General features: G+C 41.2%; 2 protein-coding genes across 14 annotated transcripts in view; both read right to left on the bottom strand.

The window, feature by feature from the left end:
* c2cd5 (C2 calcium dependent domain containing 5) overlaps positions 1-6949 on the bottom strand; it is a 37040-nt gene extending 30091 nt beyond the window's left edge. For 8 of the 13 annotated variants that reach the window (XM_086027903.1, XM_086027905.1, XM_086027896.1 and 5 more), the window contains exons 1-7: positions 6615-6941; positions 5461-5569; positions 5042-5128; positions 3643-3814; positions 3470-3565; positions 2850-3005; positions 1697-1955 (exon numbers count right to left, since the gene is read on the bottom strand). In XM_086027903.1, the coding sequence (XP_085884029.1) occupies positions 1697-1955; positions 2850-3005; positions 3470-3565; positions 3643-3814; positions 5042-5128; positions 5461-5550 (860 nt within the window). In that variant the 5' untranslated portion in view covers positions 5551-5569; positions 6615-6941. Of the gene's footprint in view, positions 1-1696; positions 1956-2849; positions 3006-3469; positions 3566-3642; positions 3815-5041; positions 5129-5460; positions 5570-6614 lie in introns of all 13 variants that reach the window. The other 5 variants (XM_086027909.1, XM_086027907.1, XM_086027904.1 and 2 more) reach the window with 2 other exon arrangements.
* A 2313-nt stretch (positions 6950-9262) lies between these two features.
* The window catches only part of fkbp4 (FKBP prolyl isomerase 4), an 11108-nt gene continuing 3012 nt past the window's right edge, over positions 9263-17358 (bottom strand). The window contains exons 2-10 of the mRNA XM_086027544.1: positions 17191-17335; positions 16962-17104; positions 15383-15503; positions 15059-15215; positions 13283-13457; positions 13022-13207; positions 12517-12660; positions 10770-10865; positions 9263-10671 (exon numbers count right to left, since the gene is read on the bottom strand). Coding sequence (XP_085883670.1) covers positions 10576-10671; positions 10770-10865; positions 12517-12660; positions 13022-13207; positions 13283-13457; positions 15059-15215; positions 15383-15503; positions 16962-17104; positions 17191-17335 — 1263 coding nt within the window. The 3' untranslated portion in view covers positions 9263-10575. The remainder of the gene's footprint in view (positions 10672-10769; positions 10866-12516; positions 12661-13021; positions 13208-13282; positions 13458-15058; positions 15216-15382; positions 15504-16961; positions 17105-17190; positions 17336-17358) is intronic.

Here is a 17358-nt window from a genome sequence, read left to right as displayed (position 1 = left end):
TTCATTAAAACTCTATTCAGTTTGTGGTGGAGTAATCTGCAATTTGGCACCCTTCTCAGCTATTCTTTTGTTCATAATTTAGCATTGTCAATAAAAATATAACATCAGATAGTATTGTATTATGAAAATTATTACTTTTGTTGACTATAAGACACCTCGAGGCTGAATTTACACTGCAGATATTTTCAGAACAGAATTTGGCCTCTTCCAAATGTGGATACAAAACTGATGTGCTTTGGATGTCTGCTAATGCGGAATTACGGAAAGATGATGCTTCTTTCTTTCATTTGTCCCCCCCATATGCACAATCCTGGCGTGTCTCCAGCCCTCACGCATGGGTATGAGCGCAGTATGGTACACTTGCATGGTGCAGCAGGCCATAAGAAGCAGAGCGGAGCACATGCGGTAAAGACTCACTAATCAATAAAAAGTTTGTGATATTATGCTTTTGGGTGGAATTTCTGAATGAACCTAGAGTAAAATGCGCTGCAGCCTTTATAGGTGGATATAATTTGACTCGCTAGTCTAAACCTTTGAATGCAAATGTCCAACTGTTCAATGTCTCAGTACTTTTTGCACAACTGTGTTGTCGCTGTTGTCCAACAAGGAGCTAAATGGCAAAATATACAACAGGTGTTTGATCCATTGAAACCAGTGAATTTCATGGTTGAACTGAAATTGCTATTCAAACAGTTGTCTTCATCATGTCCATCTCATTTTGACCTCATGAGACTAAAACGTCACCTAAGAACTGATCATCAGTCAGGGCTCCAGAGTAATTTCTTTTGCTGGGAGTACAGTGGCCCTTAACCTGAAATTTTAGGGGCATAAGTAGAAAATTTAGGGGTGCACACTGTAAGTCAACTTGTAATGTAAATATTCACTCCACTCATTTTCACTGTACCACTGATAAATAGGCTTAAGTGTCAGCAACAATAAATATTCAAGAATAATATATATATTTTTAAAAATCTGCAAATGTACTGGTTGCACAGGTGCGAGTATATGAAAACTTGACTTGCACTATCTCAAATGCCACCATTTAGGATAGTATGGAGCCCTCCCATTGCGAGGATGTTCTTAGACGGAAGCTGCCACGAAGCTTGGTGTCACAGACAGTGATCAGAAAGGTTGCAATAGAGATAGAAAGCAACTCAAACCGTCACAGAAAGGTATGGAAGTGGACGTCCATGGAAATTTTCATGGCTCAAACACCTGTTGTGAATTTTGACATTCAGCTCCTTGTTAAAGAACAGCAAGTTGTATAAAAATAACAGAAACAACGAACAGTTGGACATGTGTATTTAAAGTTTAGAAACAACGTCCAAATTAACTTCATTTGTGAAGGTTATTGCGCATTTGAGGTTTATCCTCAAATTCCCCCCAGAAACTAAATATCTCAAACTTTTGGTGAACAGTATTAGACACAGTACTAGCGATGCAGAGCTGAGAGCAAGCAAGCCATGTGCAAGCTGACGGGGCATGGGGGTAACATTTTCGGGGTCTATGTTTGTATACTGTACGTGTGTGTCTCAGGATGCTGTGTGCTGTTGCACGATGCAATACCGGTCACAAATACCGATGCACACTCACTGGAAGACAGGCATTTTTTCCCACACACTCTCCCTCACATGCTCATTATTATCCACAAATGTCACACACTTGCATTTATTCGTCATGCTGGATTGATACTCACTCCTTTCCGTCCTTGGAGGGAGAATTGCAGGCATTGGAAGCAGGAGCTGTGCTCAGGTGCATGTGTGTGGCGGCATTGGAGATGGCACTGGCGGTGGCGGGCGCGCCTCCGGAGATGATTTTGTCCAGAGTGCAGGCAGTACCTATGGCCCGCACCACCAGGCCCGACTCTCCCTCCAGATCGAAACACTGCAAGTAGCCCACCACTGCATTCCCTCCCATCTCGAGCACTTTGAGTCCTATCTTCCTTTGAAGCTCTCCTACAGCAACATGCGGGTGTTAAAAACAATGGGATTTTAAAAATTAAAGAAAAAGCAGCTGAAAGCAGATTCTGCCACAACAGTGATTCTCAGTTTTTCAAAATTTCCAAACAGCCAATTTTTTTCTCTCCTCTATTTGTACATTTTTTACCTATTCAAACCATTCCAACTTTAAACTGTTCCACTTATACATACTGCAATTTTTTTGTTTTTTTCTACTCTAATTACTACACTACATTTTTTGATCGATTCGAATGTTCTAACTTTGAACCGTCTAACTTATTCCTACAACATTTTTATTCAGAGGGCACTCCCTATAATTTTTACACTTTTGACCGATTAAAACCGTTCCAACTTTAAACTGTTCATCTTATCGCTAACGCAAAACATACAGCCATCCATTATCCAAACCGCTTATCCTCACGAGGGTCGCAGGCGTGCTGGAACCTAGCCCGGGCTGTTTTCGGGCAGTAGGCGGGGTACACCCTGAACTGGTTGCCAGCCAATCGCAGGGCACAAACGGACAAACAGCAAAGTTTAAAAAAAAAAAAAAAGCCACATTTTTGTTTGTTTCTTTCCTCTATTTTCTACACATTTTGACCGACTCAAACCGCTCTAACTTGAAACTGTTCAGCTTATCGCTAATTCAAAATTTCTACATATTCAACTCCCACATATTAATCGATCCAAACCTAATAAATTGATGAGACAGACGATTATTTGCAACAAATAATACATCCTAGTTCACCTATCTAGGCCAGAAGAGTATAGCAACAGAAAGAATAATTCATTGCTCTTCAGTAGATGGCAGAAGGTAAAGTATTAACTTGCGTGTTCACTTTAGTGCCTTGGAAAACACTGTTCTACAGTCAGGGATCGCATTTGTTTCCTTACCAGACATGAGTGAGATGAGCCTCTGGCGGGCTTCGTTGGACGCTCGAGGGGTTCTGATGCGATCAATCCACTGGTATTCGGGGTCTTCATTCACCACAAGCTCCTCCACAAAGCCATGGACCATTGCCACCCGGTAATACCGTGGTATGGAAGTGGCTGCCATGCACAAGTGATATGGCCACACATTATTTCTCTCCTCTGCCCACCTTTTTCATTTGTTAATACTGTATGTAATAATCAATGGATAACAAAGCCATGTGCTGCCAAGCTGCAACTACATGTGCAAACAAATCCCATCTGTATACAGTGACGTCTCCAGAGTCCAACACCCTTGAAGGGCCCAAAACTGAGGGCAGTATAGTGAATTTAGTGGTTAGCATGTACGCCTCAGTCGAGAGGTTCAGAGTTACAAACTGGATACAGTATGACTGCATGAGATTTTACAGTTACATTACAGTATACAGTAAAAGCATAATTCACTGTACAGAATTAGTTCTGGAAAAAAATTGAATTAAATAATTAATAGAGTATTTATAAATCATTCTACCCTACTCGAAAGGATTGTGTTGGTCCTTCATATTAATTTCTGAGCAATATCGTAAAAGAGAGTCAAAACACACTGCAGAAGAACTTGACTCCACAGGAGGATTGTCTGAAGCGATTCAAGTCATTGAAGAGCTCCACTTTGATCAGGACATTAATCTCCCCACGGATACCTGACAGCAAATAACACAGAAGTTACATGATAAGAGAGAGAGCCACATTGAGTCACGCCGATATGCTATTCGAGTACCGTGGATTGTGTCATAGATGGGAAACCAGCCGGAGATGATGGAGGCGGCCTCACTGCATAGCAGCGGATCAATGTCGATGTAAACCTTCCCGATGGCATCGTTTGCGCTGTATGTGTCGTGGTCCAACACGGTGATCTGCAGCGGCTCATCCTGCAGGTCTTCATCGTCAACCTACACATCAACAGAAGATATCAAGCGATGAATAGACCATTTACACTCAATAGACACTATAAAGGGCATAATTTCATGTAGCGACTCTCCAACCCTTTGAGCAGCAGATATTTGAATACATATGGTGCAGCAAAACATGTCGACATACAATATAACAAAAGTAACGGGCATATATTCCTTAACTTTTACGAAAAATTACTAACAATGCTGCAGATTACTGAGCGGTTCTTTTAAAACCCAAATATTGGTAGTATTCTGTTTTTTAAAAGCCATGTAAACACAATAAAAAAAGCACAATAACCCAAATATGCCCTTTTTCAGGTTTTTAAAATTCTGAATATCATGCCTGGGTTACTCCCTTTCCAATACGAATATTTGTGTATGTATACAGCAATCGGAATATGCCGAATGAATGGGACACTTGTCACACATGTTCAACCGCAAGGAATCTAGGTCTTTGTAGTACAGTAAGTGCTTGTATGTGCGCTGTTTGGTGCACAACCCATCGGAAATACACGTTTAGTGATAAACAAAAAATGGCGAAAGCTAGAGTAAGCAGGACTCCACACTTTTAAAGCGAGGAGGAAATCGTCTGCTTCATTCGTGCAGTGAGTGACTTGAATATAATGTGTTTTAATTGACGGAAGCAAGTAACAAGCGGAGATGACGTAAATTGCGCCATGCAGTCCGTGCGTCGCCGTTTCAATTGGGTTATTTGAATGTGGGGGGTAACTCTTTTTTTCCGAATAACTCAGAAATCTGACTTTTGACCACAACCCGAATATTGACTGCATGTAGTCAATGTGTTTTTAATAAGTTTCATTTGCGTAATTTAAAAAGTATAAATGTGTTTGACGCGTGTGGGAGAGCTTCACTGTATATACTTTTGAGACATTTGTGTTTTGGTGGTATGCCGTGAGATTTTTCAAGTGTAAAATATGTGAATTGGCTCAATAAAGATCGGAAAACTGACTACAGTAATAAGAGCAGTACCAAAGCTTCTTCTTGTATAAGCAAAACAAAAGTATAGTTTACGTTTGCATTGATTCACACAACATTCAGATTGAACATTGTTCAACCAGATTGTGACAAACATTAAACAAATGAACTATCATTGTAAAGGCAAGTTTCGATCTAACATTTGCATTTAAAGTATGCGGAAAACACAATTCAATACACAATTATACTGCAGCTTTTTAAAGGAATAGCTCTTCTTATGCATTTTACCTCAAATTTGAACCATTCTGAGTTCCACTGTGGATTGAGGGATTTGGGGCAGACGTCTGTTTTGAACGTTATGTTTCCAAACTTGACCTGCACGGCAAAGAGATGAAAATATGTCATTTTTCAGCTGGAGTAAATTCAAACCTGGAAAGCTTGAAAGGGGACATATCATGTAAAATATCTGTTTTTAATTGGTTGTGCCCAAGTAGTTGAGCAGAGAGCAGGGTGCTCAGTGGCTCATTTCATGAGACAAAACGGGGTGAGCTCAGAGAGGCTGAAAAATAGGGCAGAAATTCTTGATCCTTGGGTATTTTAACAAAAGCATGTCACAGACATGTGATAAAACACATGTGAACTGTTTGGAATTGTGAGAAAACTCTATACAATATGCCTTCTTTAATGCCAAAGCACCTTTTACTTACCTCTACAAAAGCATCTGTCAGCTCACTGGCTCTGTCCATGACAGGCAAGTGGCGGCCTGCCACAATTTTTGCTTTTAGTTTCCCGGGCATGACTCAAATTTAGGTTGACCTGTGAAGAAGTTACCTATTAGTTAATTTTTATGAGGGGGTGCGGGACATACACTGTATCTATATAACAACAGTTGGTCCACAGTTTACAATGTTTCAAACATATGGCATTTTGAGGTTGCGAATGGTGTGTAATATAAGAAAATATCAAGTGGGCACATTCAGTTAGAGCATTATTTACCGTTGTTGTTTTGTTTTATTTCTATCCCCTAGAAGTGTTTTTTCATACAAATAATCTATGAAAATCTTAGTGGTTGTGATGGCGCATTCTGACTTCATATTTCCAAACAAATATTTACTGTCATTATGACAAATATAATTACTGTATGTATGCCATAATGGTTGTAAGAAAAAAAAAAGTCACTGATAGTGTAGTGGTACACGCGCCCGAGTTGTGTGCCGACAGTGTGGGATCGATTCACGATCAGTGATGGTGTCTGTGTGTGTGCCCTGCTAATAAGGTTGCGTCAGGAAGGGCATCCGGCGTAAAATGCTTTGCCAAATCAATGATGCGAATCGTGCGTGCACTTGATTCGCTGTGGCGACCCCTGAGGGGGCAAGCCAAAGGATAACAACAACATGCCATAATGGTTGTGAACTAGATGATTTTTAAAAAAATATATATAATTGACTCAATTTTGCAAATTGACAATAACACCATATCAAACCATATTATACCACGGTGCATTCCTATTTACGTAAAGCTTCTGGTTAAACCGGGGACTCCGTCGTTAGCCCAGTACCCTTGTAAATGACACCTGCAATAGTCCTTGACTGACATTTGTTTATAACAACGCCACAAAAGAAACCTTCACTATTTAGGATACTTTATTCCTTTCGAAAACGCTTTCGACTCACTTCTGAAGTACCAGGTAATTTTGTACAGTGCCATGGCTATGGCCAGCTAGCTCGCTTTAGCCTATCCATGCTAACTAGAAAAGCTACTTAACTCAGCTACATCGTGTTTCAGCCGTGTTTCAGCACAGTGCCACCACGTACACTATAGAAGATCTAAACATCAGCTGTAGACGCCGTTTCGTTCTTACCCCGGGCCTACGACATCCACAATTAGCTCGTCAGAGAGCTGCGGAGGGCTCGGTTTCCCCAGACACTGTCGTTGACAGCCCGTCGCTCCGGAGACCCCCGTGTCCGTCTGGCTCCCATAACACAAACACAATTCTAAGTGCACCAAGCAGGATAACGTTAGTGCTAAATTGGATGTACACCAGGCAGTAAGACGTCAGAAGACGATTTTAGTGGTATTGTTATGCCATTACGTCCGAGCGAAGCCCATATCGGACTAGGTAACTACGGGCTAGCATGGTAGCGATTGGTGAATGAGGTTTGGAGGGTGTTGCCTTCGCGGTCCCTGGTAAAGATAGCTATTATCGTAAAGATGTCTGCGACCAAGTCAAGCTTCCATTGTTTACAAATACAAAACTAAGTATTTGTTATTTCGAAATGCAAAGTCAAGAGTGAAACACCCACACACCCATGTAGATTAATTAAATAGAGTAGGCAGTGTTGACTGTTGAGCATTAAATCATTTGCAGGGGTAGGGGCAGGAAAGTCATTTCATAAGGATAATAAAAGCAGCTTTTTATTTGCATACCGTACTGTATTGTTTTTGAAAATGTAATTGATGAGCCGTATTTATCGTTGATTATACTATACAGTTAATTTCATTATTGTATTTATTTTTACAGCATGCACACATTCATTCATATGCACTGGCATTAGTTCTCTTAACTATGAAGAGATTGAGGGCTGATCACACTACAGTGTCAGATGGAGCTGTCAGGGCCTAGGAGGAGTTGGATCTTCAAAGTGAAGACTCACAAAGGCTAGTGAGTTTTCAGACATTCCATTGAATACTGTAAATCACTTGGGGTCTCTCCTTTGGTTGTAAAGTAATCAGATTCTTCTCAGGAAAGGAGAAGGCATTTTGTGTATTCCGGGTTCTGAAAAAGCACTGAGGCCCTCTAAAGGCTTTTGAAGGAAAGTTAAGTACTATTTTTCCAGTGGTGAATGAAGATCAGCAATATTTTACTTCTTATTTATTATTGCAGTTTAGCAGCTGTTTTTGGTGTTCATATCTAGTCCACAATCATGTCTACAATTAAAATACAACATCACAATGCACAAACTGTTTAATTCTTTATTCATTCATTCAAGTGATTCTAAAAGTGTGCAACACAAATGAATTACGCAAATGAGTCACTTCCGAAGTACTGTTCAGTTGTATTTAACTAAAAGTTTACTATAATTCACATTTATTTTTAAAGTTATTTAGGTACAGGTTTTATCTTTTATGTGAACGACATTTCAATTTAATAATTACAATGGTAGTTTTTGTCCCAAAAAGTTTTTGCCTTTGATGTTTTGATTTCTTTCTGTAAAACGTTTTTCTCAAAGTAAAAATGTTTTCATGTAATATAACGACTCGTTTAATTTTGGATTATTTTTCTTCTGGAAGTATTCCATTTTTACTCTGATAATTTTTCATTTTCTCCCATTTCAGATAATTTTTCATCATTTTCTCCTCTATTTCCAGTATTTCTGTCAACATGTTTTTGTTATTAATATGTGACTTTGTGTAATTTGGACTCAGTTTTAGGAAAAAAAAAATTCTCATTAGATTACAGATTTTGGAACACAATCACTGTCTTATTTTTCAGAAATATTTAGGCCTACCGTGTATTTTAATGTTGGTCTGTGTAGTGTAAAATGTTCGGTAGTCACTGCTTTATTATTCCTCTTTATTTACTTCATCTATTCCTCTTGTTTTTATATCGTACAAAGCTGTAGTGCTAGTTCCCTTACAAAGACTTTTGTTGTTTCTTTTGTGGGATGGATTGATTTTAAAACTCGTAATTCAAGGCACTACTTTATTTACAAATAGGATAAACTCCATAGTCCATCAACAATGTGTTTGAATTATTATGTCTATTTAGTCTAATATCATCACCCACTTAAAATAACGGCCTAAGTCACAGTTTGAGAAACATTTTTTTTTGCCTCAAACATCTCAGAATGTTGGCCACCTCTGTTAATTCAAATCGACTACATCCTTAAAGTGGAAGTCAACCCCAAATATTTTTTTCCAAGAATATGTTCTATGCTAGTTGAAACAAGGTATTGTGATTAATATTGTGTTTGTGGAATATGAGTTAAGCAGCATCCCTATTTTAGCCTTCTCGGGGGCGGCCATTTTGTCACTTCTGTCGACTGAAAATAACATAGTTGTTGCTCAGGCCTCAGGTAACGACCAATCACGGCTCACCTGTTTTCTAAAGCTGAGCCATAATTGGTCATTTTCTGAGCCCTGAGCAACTGTGACATCATTTTCAGTCCACAGAAGTGACAAACTGGACCAAGATGGCTAAAAATGGGTGGATTTTGCTGCTAAACTCATATTCCACATATGTAATATTCATCAGAATGCTGTGTTTAGACTAGTGGAGGTGCATAGAACATATTCTTGGAAAAAAACAGTATGCGTTGACTTTGCCTTTAAACAGATTGTAACCTTGAAATGGTAATACAATATAATCAGTATTTGGTTCATTCTTTTGTGTATTCTGAAAACAAACAAAAAAAAAAGACTTAGGCCAGTTACTTTAGGAAGGTGATTTGTAATGCAACTGTAGACGGAAGAGGGCTAAAATCCAATTGACAATATCACACACAGACATGCAATACAGGGTTTAACTTTATTGTATTCTTTCGCCAGGCCACACCTAAACAAACCACACCCTTCAGACAGACAAAGTAGACCCCAAGTGGATTTTCCATTGCAACTTCCTTTTTACAGGCTGAAAACGGCAAAACTTCATACACGAAGCAGAAAATTAAGACGGTCGAACGAGCTCTTGGGTCCTGTATAGCTGCATTGATGCTCGTTTACGTGTCCGGATATTCCAGTTGTTTATTTTTGTCGTATTGACTACAATTCAGAAATCACAAGCACAACACTTTGGGAGAAAAATGGAATTACATTGTCATTAGTCCCAAAAGCACCGCTGGGTTAACCCAAACCTAAAATTGCTTTGCTGGAGAATTCAACCAGAAAACTTAAGTCCAATGACTTACTCCCAAAATCGTTATCACCTACTGCTACATGCATACATAGTTCCCTCACTGTTCACTGCACGGCTTCACTTCAACTGTTCGGTAACTCGGAGCATTGTTGAAATGTGCCGTTCGGTTATTCAGAGTGCACAAAAACAAGCGTGCCAGCGCGTGCTCTAGGCGGTCCAACTGGCGCCATGGAAACAGAGCTGGGCATTTCATCAAACATTTTGCGGTCTGTTTATCACCTTCCACCGTCCACTTATCTGCTCATGCAAAAGCTTCTGATTGGGTTAGAAATTAATAAGAGGGCTCTCTGAACACACACTGACAGAGAAGTGCATGGGAAGAGTGAATTTCTGAATGCGAAAGAAAGAAAGACCAGGTTATGGTCACAAATGAAAATCAGCGATGGAGCGAATCTACAATAACCGAACTACGCAGTAGCGAGGGAACACTGTATATACTTTTGGAACATTCCAGCACATTGTATCCAAGCGTTCAGTCACCGCTAATCCTGGAATTGATCAGTAGGCCCATAAAGTGGAGGCTTGGATGAACAGATGAAGGGTAGAGAACAAATATAGTGCAAGGTGAATAGCCCTTTAGAGCGAAGGCTTTTTAATTCTCTATACACACACACACACACAGACTTGATATGCACTAACGCAAAACAGCTGTGAAACACGTGTGTAAAGCTGCGGGTTGAGTTTAAAGGAGACATGAGCGCACAAATATTAAAACCACAACACACCTGCTCAGTTTGCCACCATAATAAACGACAATGGCAAGAGGCCAGAATGAAGAAAGCCGGCAAAGTCAGTGCTCTTGTTGACACCCGCTTCACGCACACACGCATACAGTTGCACACTTAGAACACAAAGGCTGAAGTAACAAAAGTCAGAAAAACATATGAACCGTCAGAATTTAGGGTGTTTAGACTTTCGCGTCGCCCTCTGCTTCCTTAGCGCTCTCGAGCTCCATATCTTCACTGTCGCCATTCTCCTTGCTCTTCGTCTTCTCGGACGCTTTCTGCAAAAGAACAAAACACAGACAGGTTGGTTGAGCGCTTAAAAACGTTTACGCATTTGAGCGGCATTGTCCCGTTTTGGGGTGGCGAGATCCGTTACCTTGGAATCCCTCTCAGCAAACTTCTGGAACATGTTGGCATACGTGCGCTTGTCCTTCTCGTGCTGCTCCTTCATGTGCTTCTGACAAAGAGCCATCTGGATGACGACAACAACGGAGGAGACGTCAGGGCAAGCAAATGAGGCAGCCTATTGCCTCACCTGGGTGGCTACTAAACAGCATCCACAGATAGGAAAATTACAATTGTTATAACACCTGTTTGGTGAGACGTGTAAAATACTTGGGACAGTGAGGCTGGGCGATATGACCGAAAAACAGTCACAATCCATGTACAGTATTTCATATCAGTCAATACTGATATTTGTTTAAAAAAAAAAGTTCAGGCAACGACCAATCACAGCTCACCTGTTTTCTGAAGCTGATCCATGATTGGTCGTTATCTGAGCCCTGAGCAGTTGTGATGTCATTTTCAGTCGGCAAAAGTGACAAAACGGCTACCCCCCCGAGATGGCTAAAAACGGGTGGATTTTGCTGTTCAACTCATATTCCACAAACGCAATATTAATCAGAATGCCGTGTTTCTACTAGTGGACCTGCATATTCTTGGGAAAAAATGTGTTTGGGTTGACTTCCGCTTTAATATATTTAAAATAATACTAGATAATAATACAAAGGTAAAGTTCACAAACAGTAAAAACTTCATTAAATTAAAGAACAGAGAAGCTCATGTGATTTGTCCAAAAATAACTCCTTTTTTTTTTGTTTTAAGAATTAGAATCAAATCAAAGAACTGCAATCGTCCAAATTCAAACGCTGCCCAACCCTAATCCGAATATACATGTGACGGTGTCGCGAGACCGCTGAGGATGTCCCGGAATTTTTTTGGAGCCGTAATTGCGGACGCCGTCGATCGCGGGAGCTCAGAAATAAGTAACGGCAGTGATAGAGACGACGCGCTCGTGGACTTTGGACTCTCTTGCATTGACAATTTATTTTTACATCTTCGATTGAAACAGTAAACACTGAACTCGGGCCTGTGTGAAAGCCACGTCCAAGCTCTCAAATTTTGGGGGAATTATGTTTCTAACTATTACAGGGGCTGAGATCAATTATTTTGGATGTGTTTGAGGGTGATTCTATAGTCGCCTTTAGTTTTTTTGCGGGGATGTCCATCAAAGTCCCTTTTCTGCTTTCATGAAAAGCTAGTTTGGTCTGGATTTTGGAATAAGTGGCAGAATTTACGAAATGTTTAAAAACTCAAATTTTAATTTTGAAAACTTACCCATGTTTTAGTGTTGATTAATAAACAACAGCAAAATAAAACGTTTTTCCTGTTAAAAGAAAAGTCTATTCTTTCACTTTGTGTGTCCACAGTACAGGGGGAAAAAAAAAAAAAAACAATCAGTGAATACTCTCTAAAATGGCTGCCACTCAATAGGTTGTGATTAGTGAAAATGACTGGCATTGAATAGTTTTTAATAGCAGGTTGTTGGCTCATTGTTACCCATGGTTTGCATTGCAATTTATTCTGCATGTGACGTGAAAAAGATATCTATAATTGAATCACTAATGGCACTACTTCTAACAGTACTTTTACACTGCAGGAACACAACTACAAGGAGTTAAGATGGAGTTCCACTCCTACAGTGGTAGCATACCCTGAATTTTTTAATACTGGTATGAAAAACACACATTTCTGACTCCTATTGTTCCCGACCTTTAGTCAAGTATAGCAAAAGTCACGCGTTGGGTAAACGTGTTTAACTTCTCCCCGGAGTGACATCATACCTGACTCTTGGCAGCTTTGTTAGCGGGATAAAGTTGAACGACGCGCTGAAAGTCATCCTTGGCTTTGTCGAACTCCTTCATGCTGAACAGCGACTCCCCCCTTCGGAATAGCGCCTTCTCGCTGGACTCGTCCAATTCCAGGGCCTGTGACCACACGCGCCAAACAGGCTTTGTTCAACAATGGAGCACGTTGGAGGGTCCACTGTGTTCCTCCATACTTTAGTGAGCCGAGAAACATATTTTACATTTGAATGTACAATCTCACCAAAGTATGTGAAGTGAAATGATTTCATCATATTTTATTTAGTCAAGGTGGGCATGCCATGACTTTTATTGTGTTAAGGGCAATAACCGCAACAGGTTAATGATGTACCTTCTGCCACCTAATGGAAGAGGATGTTATTGTTCTGCCCGTCACTATCAATCACTGGCATAGATGATCAACGATGCATTTTTTGAAGTAAATGAAGTGAAATTGGATCAATTCCTGTGTGAGATATCTTGCCTTGTTGCAGTTTTCCAGCGCTTGGTTGGGCTCTTTGAGCTTCAAGTAGCACATGGCCAAGTTGAGATACGCAGCCAGCCGCAGCGCTTTGGCCTTCTCCTCCTCCTCCTCGGACAATGCAGACTCATTCTCAAGCCACGACACGATCCTCTTGTACTGTGTAGATGCCTGCTTGAACATACCTTTCTGAAAGCCAACACAGTCAGTGCCGGTTAGTAAACATCCGCAGTCACACTCAAAGGCTCAGTCAGCCGTACATACCTTAAAATACTGCGTCCCCTTCTCCTTAACTACGACGCTCTGTTCCAACTTCTCAGACGAATTCATCTCCCATGACTCTTTGGCCTTTTCTAAGGCTGTGAGCTTGATCTTGTATTGCAAGAGCGCCCCACCGGCGATGTCATATTTGGCGTTTCCATCACTCCCAAAGCCGTACCTGCAAGAAAAGAATACGTTATTTGTCGCGTACCGGACCTAGTACGGTTTGCAGTCAACAGTTCCCAGGTGTCTTGACACATCTGTGACACGCTTTCATCAAAGTAGCCCAAGGATCAAGAATTACAGCACACTTTTCACAAAATAAACCTGTTGTTTCGAGGGGGCGTGGTGAGCAGCGTTTTCATTTGCATGAGCAAGAACCACTCGTTCAACACTGGCTAATTTCGCGTGTGTGCTACAATTCATCTTTCTTGGGGAATTCTGGAAAAATCACGTTAGCATGTAATAACATATCCCTTATACCCAGTGGGTACAGAAAGTATTCAGACCGGTTGAAATTTTTCACAGTGCCATTGCAGCCATTTGTCAAAATCAAAAAAGTTCATTTTATTTCTCAATGAACACTCAGCACTCCATCTTGACAGAAAAAAAACCCCTGAAATGTAGTAATTTTCTGCAAATTTATGAAAAACAAATACTGAAATATCATATGGCCATAAGTATGCACACTCTTTGCCGCAATCTTCATATTTAACTCGGGCCATTTCTTCTGATTCTCCATGAGAGGTTCTGCTCCTTTATTGGAGTCCAGCTGCGTTTAATTAAACGGATTGGACTTGATTAGGAAAGGTCTAGATAAGACCTTACAGCTCACAGTGCATGTCAGAGAAAATGAGGATCATGACGTCGAAGGAACTGCCCACGGCGATCACTGCAGCTCTCTACCAGTCGGGGCTTTACGGCAGAGTGGCCCGACGGAAGCCTCTCCTCAGTGCAAGACACATGACAGCCCGCATAGAGTTTGCCCAAAAACACATTAAGGACTCCCAGACTATGAGAAATATTGATTTGAAGAGAATATGATGATTCTCTCGTCTGATGAGACCAATACTGAAATTTTTGGTGTTAATTTTAAGCGCTGTGTGTGGAGAAACCCAGGCACTGCTCTGCACCTGCCCAATACAATCCCTACAGTGAAATGTGGTGGGAGCATCATGTTGTGAGGGTGAGGATGTTTTTCAGCTGCAGGGACAGGACGGCTGATTGCAATTGATGGTAAGATGAATGCGGCCAAGTACAAAGATATCCTGGAGGAAAAGCTCTGCCAAAGTGCTCAGGACCTCAGACTGGGCCGAAGGCTCACCTTTCAACGCCAAGCACACGGCTAAAATGACAAAGGAGTGGCTTCAGAACAACTCTGTGACCGTTCTTGACTGGCCCAGCCAGAGCCCTGACCTAAACCCGATTGAGCATCTCTGGAGGGACCTGAAAACGGCTGTGCACCATCTTTCACCATCCAACCTGACAGAACTGAAGAGGATCTGCAAGGAAGATGGCAGAGGATCCCCAAATCCAGGTGTGAAAAACCTGTGTGTGAATACTTATGACCATATGATATTTCATGTTGTTTTTTAATAAATATTTTTTTCTATCAGGATGGGGTGCTGAGTGTACATTCAATGAGAAATAAAATGAACTCTTTTGATTTTGGCAAATGGTTGCAAATGACACAAAGTGAAAGATTTCAAGGGGTCTGAATATTTTCCGTACCCACTGTAACTCTACAATCGTGGCTGCTCACTGATGATGCGGTCGTACTTGGGTTTGATGTGGAACAGAGCTTCCTCTCCCTCCTCCATGGCCATGATGGCTTTCTCCACTCCAGCCGGCAAGCCCAGACTTTCTCCTTCTCCAATCTCGAATTTGAGTTCCCTCTCGTCAAACACGCGGCCCTCGCAGCTGCCCTCCACCGTCACTGAAGAGGAGACAACCCAAAATGCCAAGCTTAGAATAGTCGTATCGGATCAACATCAGCCAATACACAAGGCTGCCATATCGGTATGGTATCAGGAGCGAAAAAGTTTGATCTGGAAATCCGTAACAAATACATTTCCTGTAAAAGTAGTATGACAGATGCGTTACCTTCAACGGAGGACCCTTCATTAGGCTTGGCATATGGCTGCCCTTTAGTGATAATGCGACGGATAATCCCTCCATCCTCGTCTTCGGTTAAATCCTCCCCTCGGAATTCAAAAAGTTCCACCTACAGGTGAAGACGTTAGGGATGGTTAGTCACAGATTTTTAAGAACTTGGTGCTTCACAATTGATCAGTTGTCATGTGTGGGCCCCCGTCAAGATTTTCCTGCAATTATTTTACCTGCCTTGCAATCAAAGACACCAAAGCAACCATTATCAGATGTCTCTAAAGACTATCCTGTGATGTGGGGTGTTTTAAGATTTAATTTTCCACTCAGAAAACAGACTTAAAATTGTAAGTTGAACTGTTTAATAGGGCTTGACCATTATAGATTTTTTTTTTTTTCGGCCAACGCAGATTCCGATTTGATAGAACAAAATTTGGAAGATTTTTTTGCACCGATTTCTTTTTGGTCGGTGCTGGGGGGCTCTATGAATATTAGTAGTGCTGCAGTCAGAGGCCAAGATTACAGTGATAGTAGTCAGTGCATTTTTTTCGTGCCCAGACCCCCGCCAAAACAAGCGCAAGCACGCACGCAGGCTTGGACGCACACATGCACAGCCACTTGAGAGAACTGCTATTGTCACCATGTATTTTTGCAGAGTATCCAATTTTAATTTTGTGACTTGTATAGAACATTAACTATCACCAAAAAACGTTCTAATACACAGTCCCTGCAACAGGTGACTGACCTCTTAATTTGCCACTGAACATTATTTCAGCAAAACGTTGTGTTGTAGTCGGAGCAACAGTTTTTGATGGCAATAGTAAACGACTCCACAAACGCAGTCTGTAAAACGAGTCAAGTCAGCCCTAACGCCAGGACACACTTCCAGGAACAACCCAAAATAAGCATAAGCAAAATTAGCATTGATTTCCATACATTATTTGGTAACTATGGTTTATTTTAAAGTTGGCCTTCTTACCGCAAAGTAAATATGCGGGTATTCCAGGCAGAAAAAGTGCCTCGAGTATTTTTTTGAACCGATACACTCAATTTACTCAAGGACCTGTTTCACCCCTAAATATGAGCATTTCCCTCTTTTGCAATCAAAGTCAGGACCTGATTATCACGTTGCCTATTACCTGTATGTTATAAGATTATCCTGACCGATCTTAAGTGATACTTCTCCCAAACTACTCTGAAAATGGTGAATGTTAACTGTGAATGTTAAACTAGCTCCGTATTTACAATAGCAAATCCTTACGTGTGTGGTCAACAGAGTTGGGCCAAGCCAAGCCATTTGGGTACACCTATTTTGGGGTCTCTCACACTTGAAAAATCAGCTAAGATGTCAAAAATCGGTGTGCACCCTGCCTAAATTGTGTCAAACTGAATTTGCCGCTGTTAATTCACGCTCAGCTAGTTTACTGTCTTTGGAGGAACATAACATCAGCTATGCGACATTGAGCCACTTCCATGCAGACGTCAACTATCGCCGAAATCTTCCAGGCAACATTTTCCTTTTCAAGAACTGATACTGATAACAAGGACAACATGGATGTAGCTACGTCAGGCTTACCTCAAAAACAAGTGTGGAATCAGGGGGAATTTTGGGGGGGCTGCCCGCAGCTCCATACGCATACTCTGGTTTACAGATGAGCTGGCACAGCTCACCCTCTTTCATAGAAGCCACGCCGATGTCCCACGCCTTTATGACTCGGCCTGAACACACACACAAAGGGCAGACGGGTGAAAACATTGTCGTTGGCATGGCGGGAGGATGTCTCTTTTAACGATGGGAAACCAACCTTTGCCCAGCTCAAAGGAGAACTTCTCTCCTCGGTCTCTGCTGGAGTCAAAGCGGGAGCCATCCAGGAGGGTGCCCACGTAGTGGACAAACACTTTGTCCCCAGTCATTGGCAGCTCTGTGCCAGTGCCTTCCCTTTTCACGAGCTGAACACAAAAGGTAGTGAGGA

This window comes from Filicampus tigris, chromosome 4, assembly GCF_054856515.1.
Source record: "Filicampus tigris isolate MCC_2025a chromosome 4, RoL_Ftig_1.0, whole genome shotgun sequence".
Lineage (NCBI taxonomy): Eukaryota > Metazoa > Chordata > Actinopteri > Syngnathiformes > Syngnathidae > Filicampus > Filicampus tigris.
The sequence above is the reverse complement of the archived record's forward strand: the minus strand, read 5'-3'. Positions and strand labels throughout refer to the sequence as shown.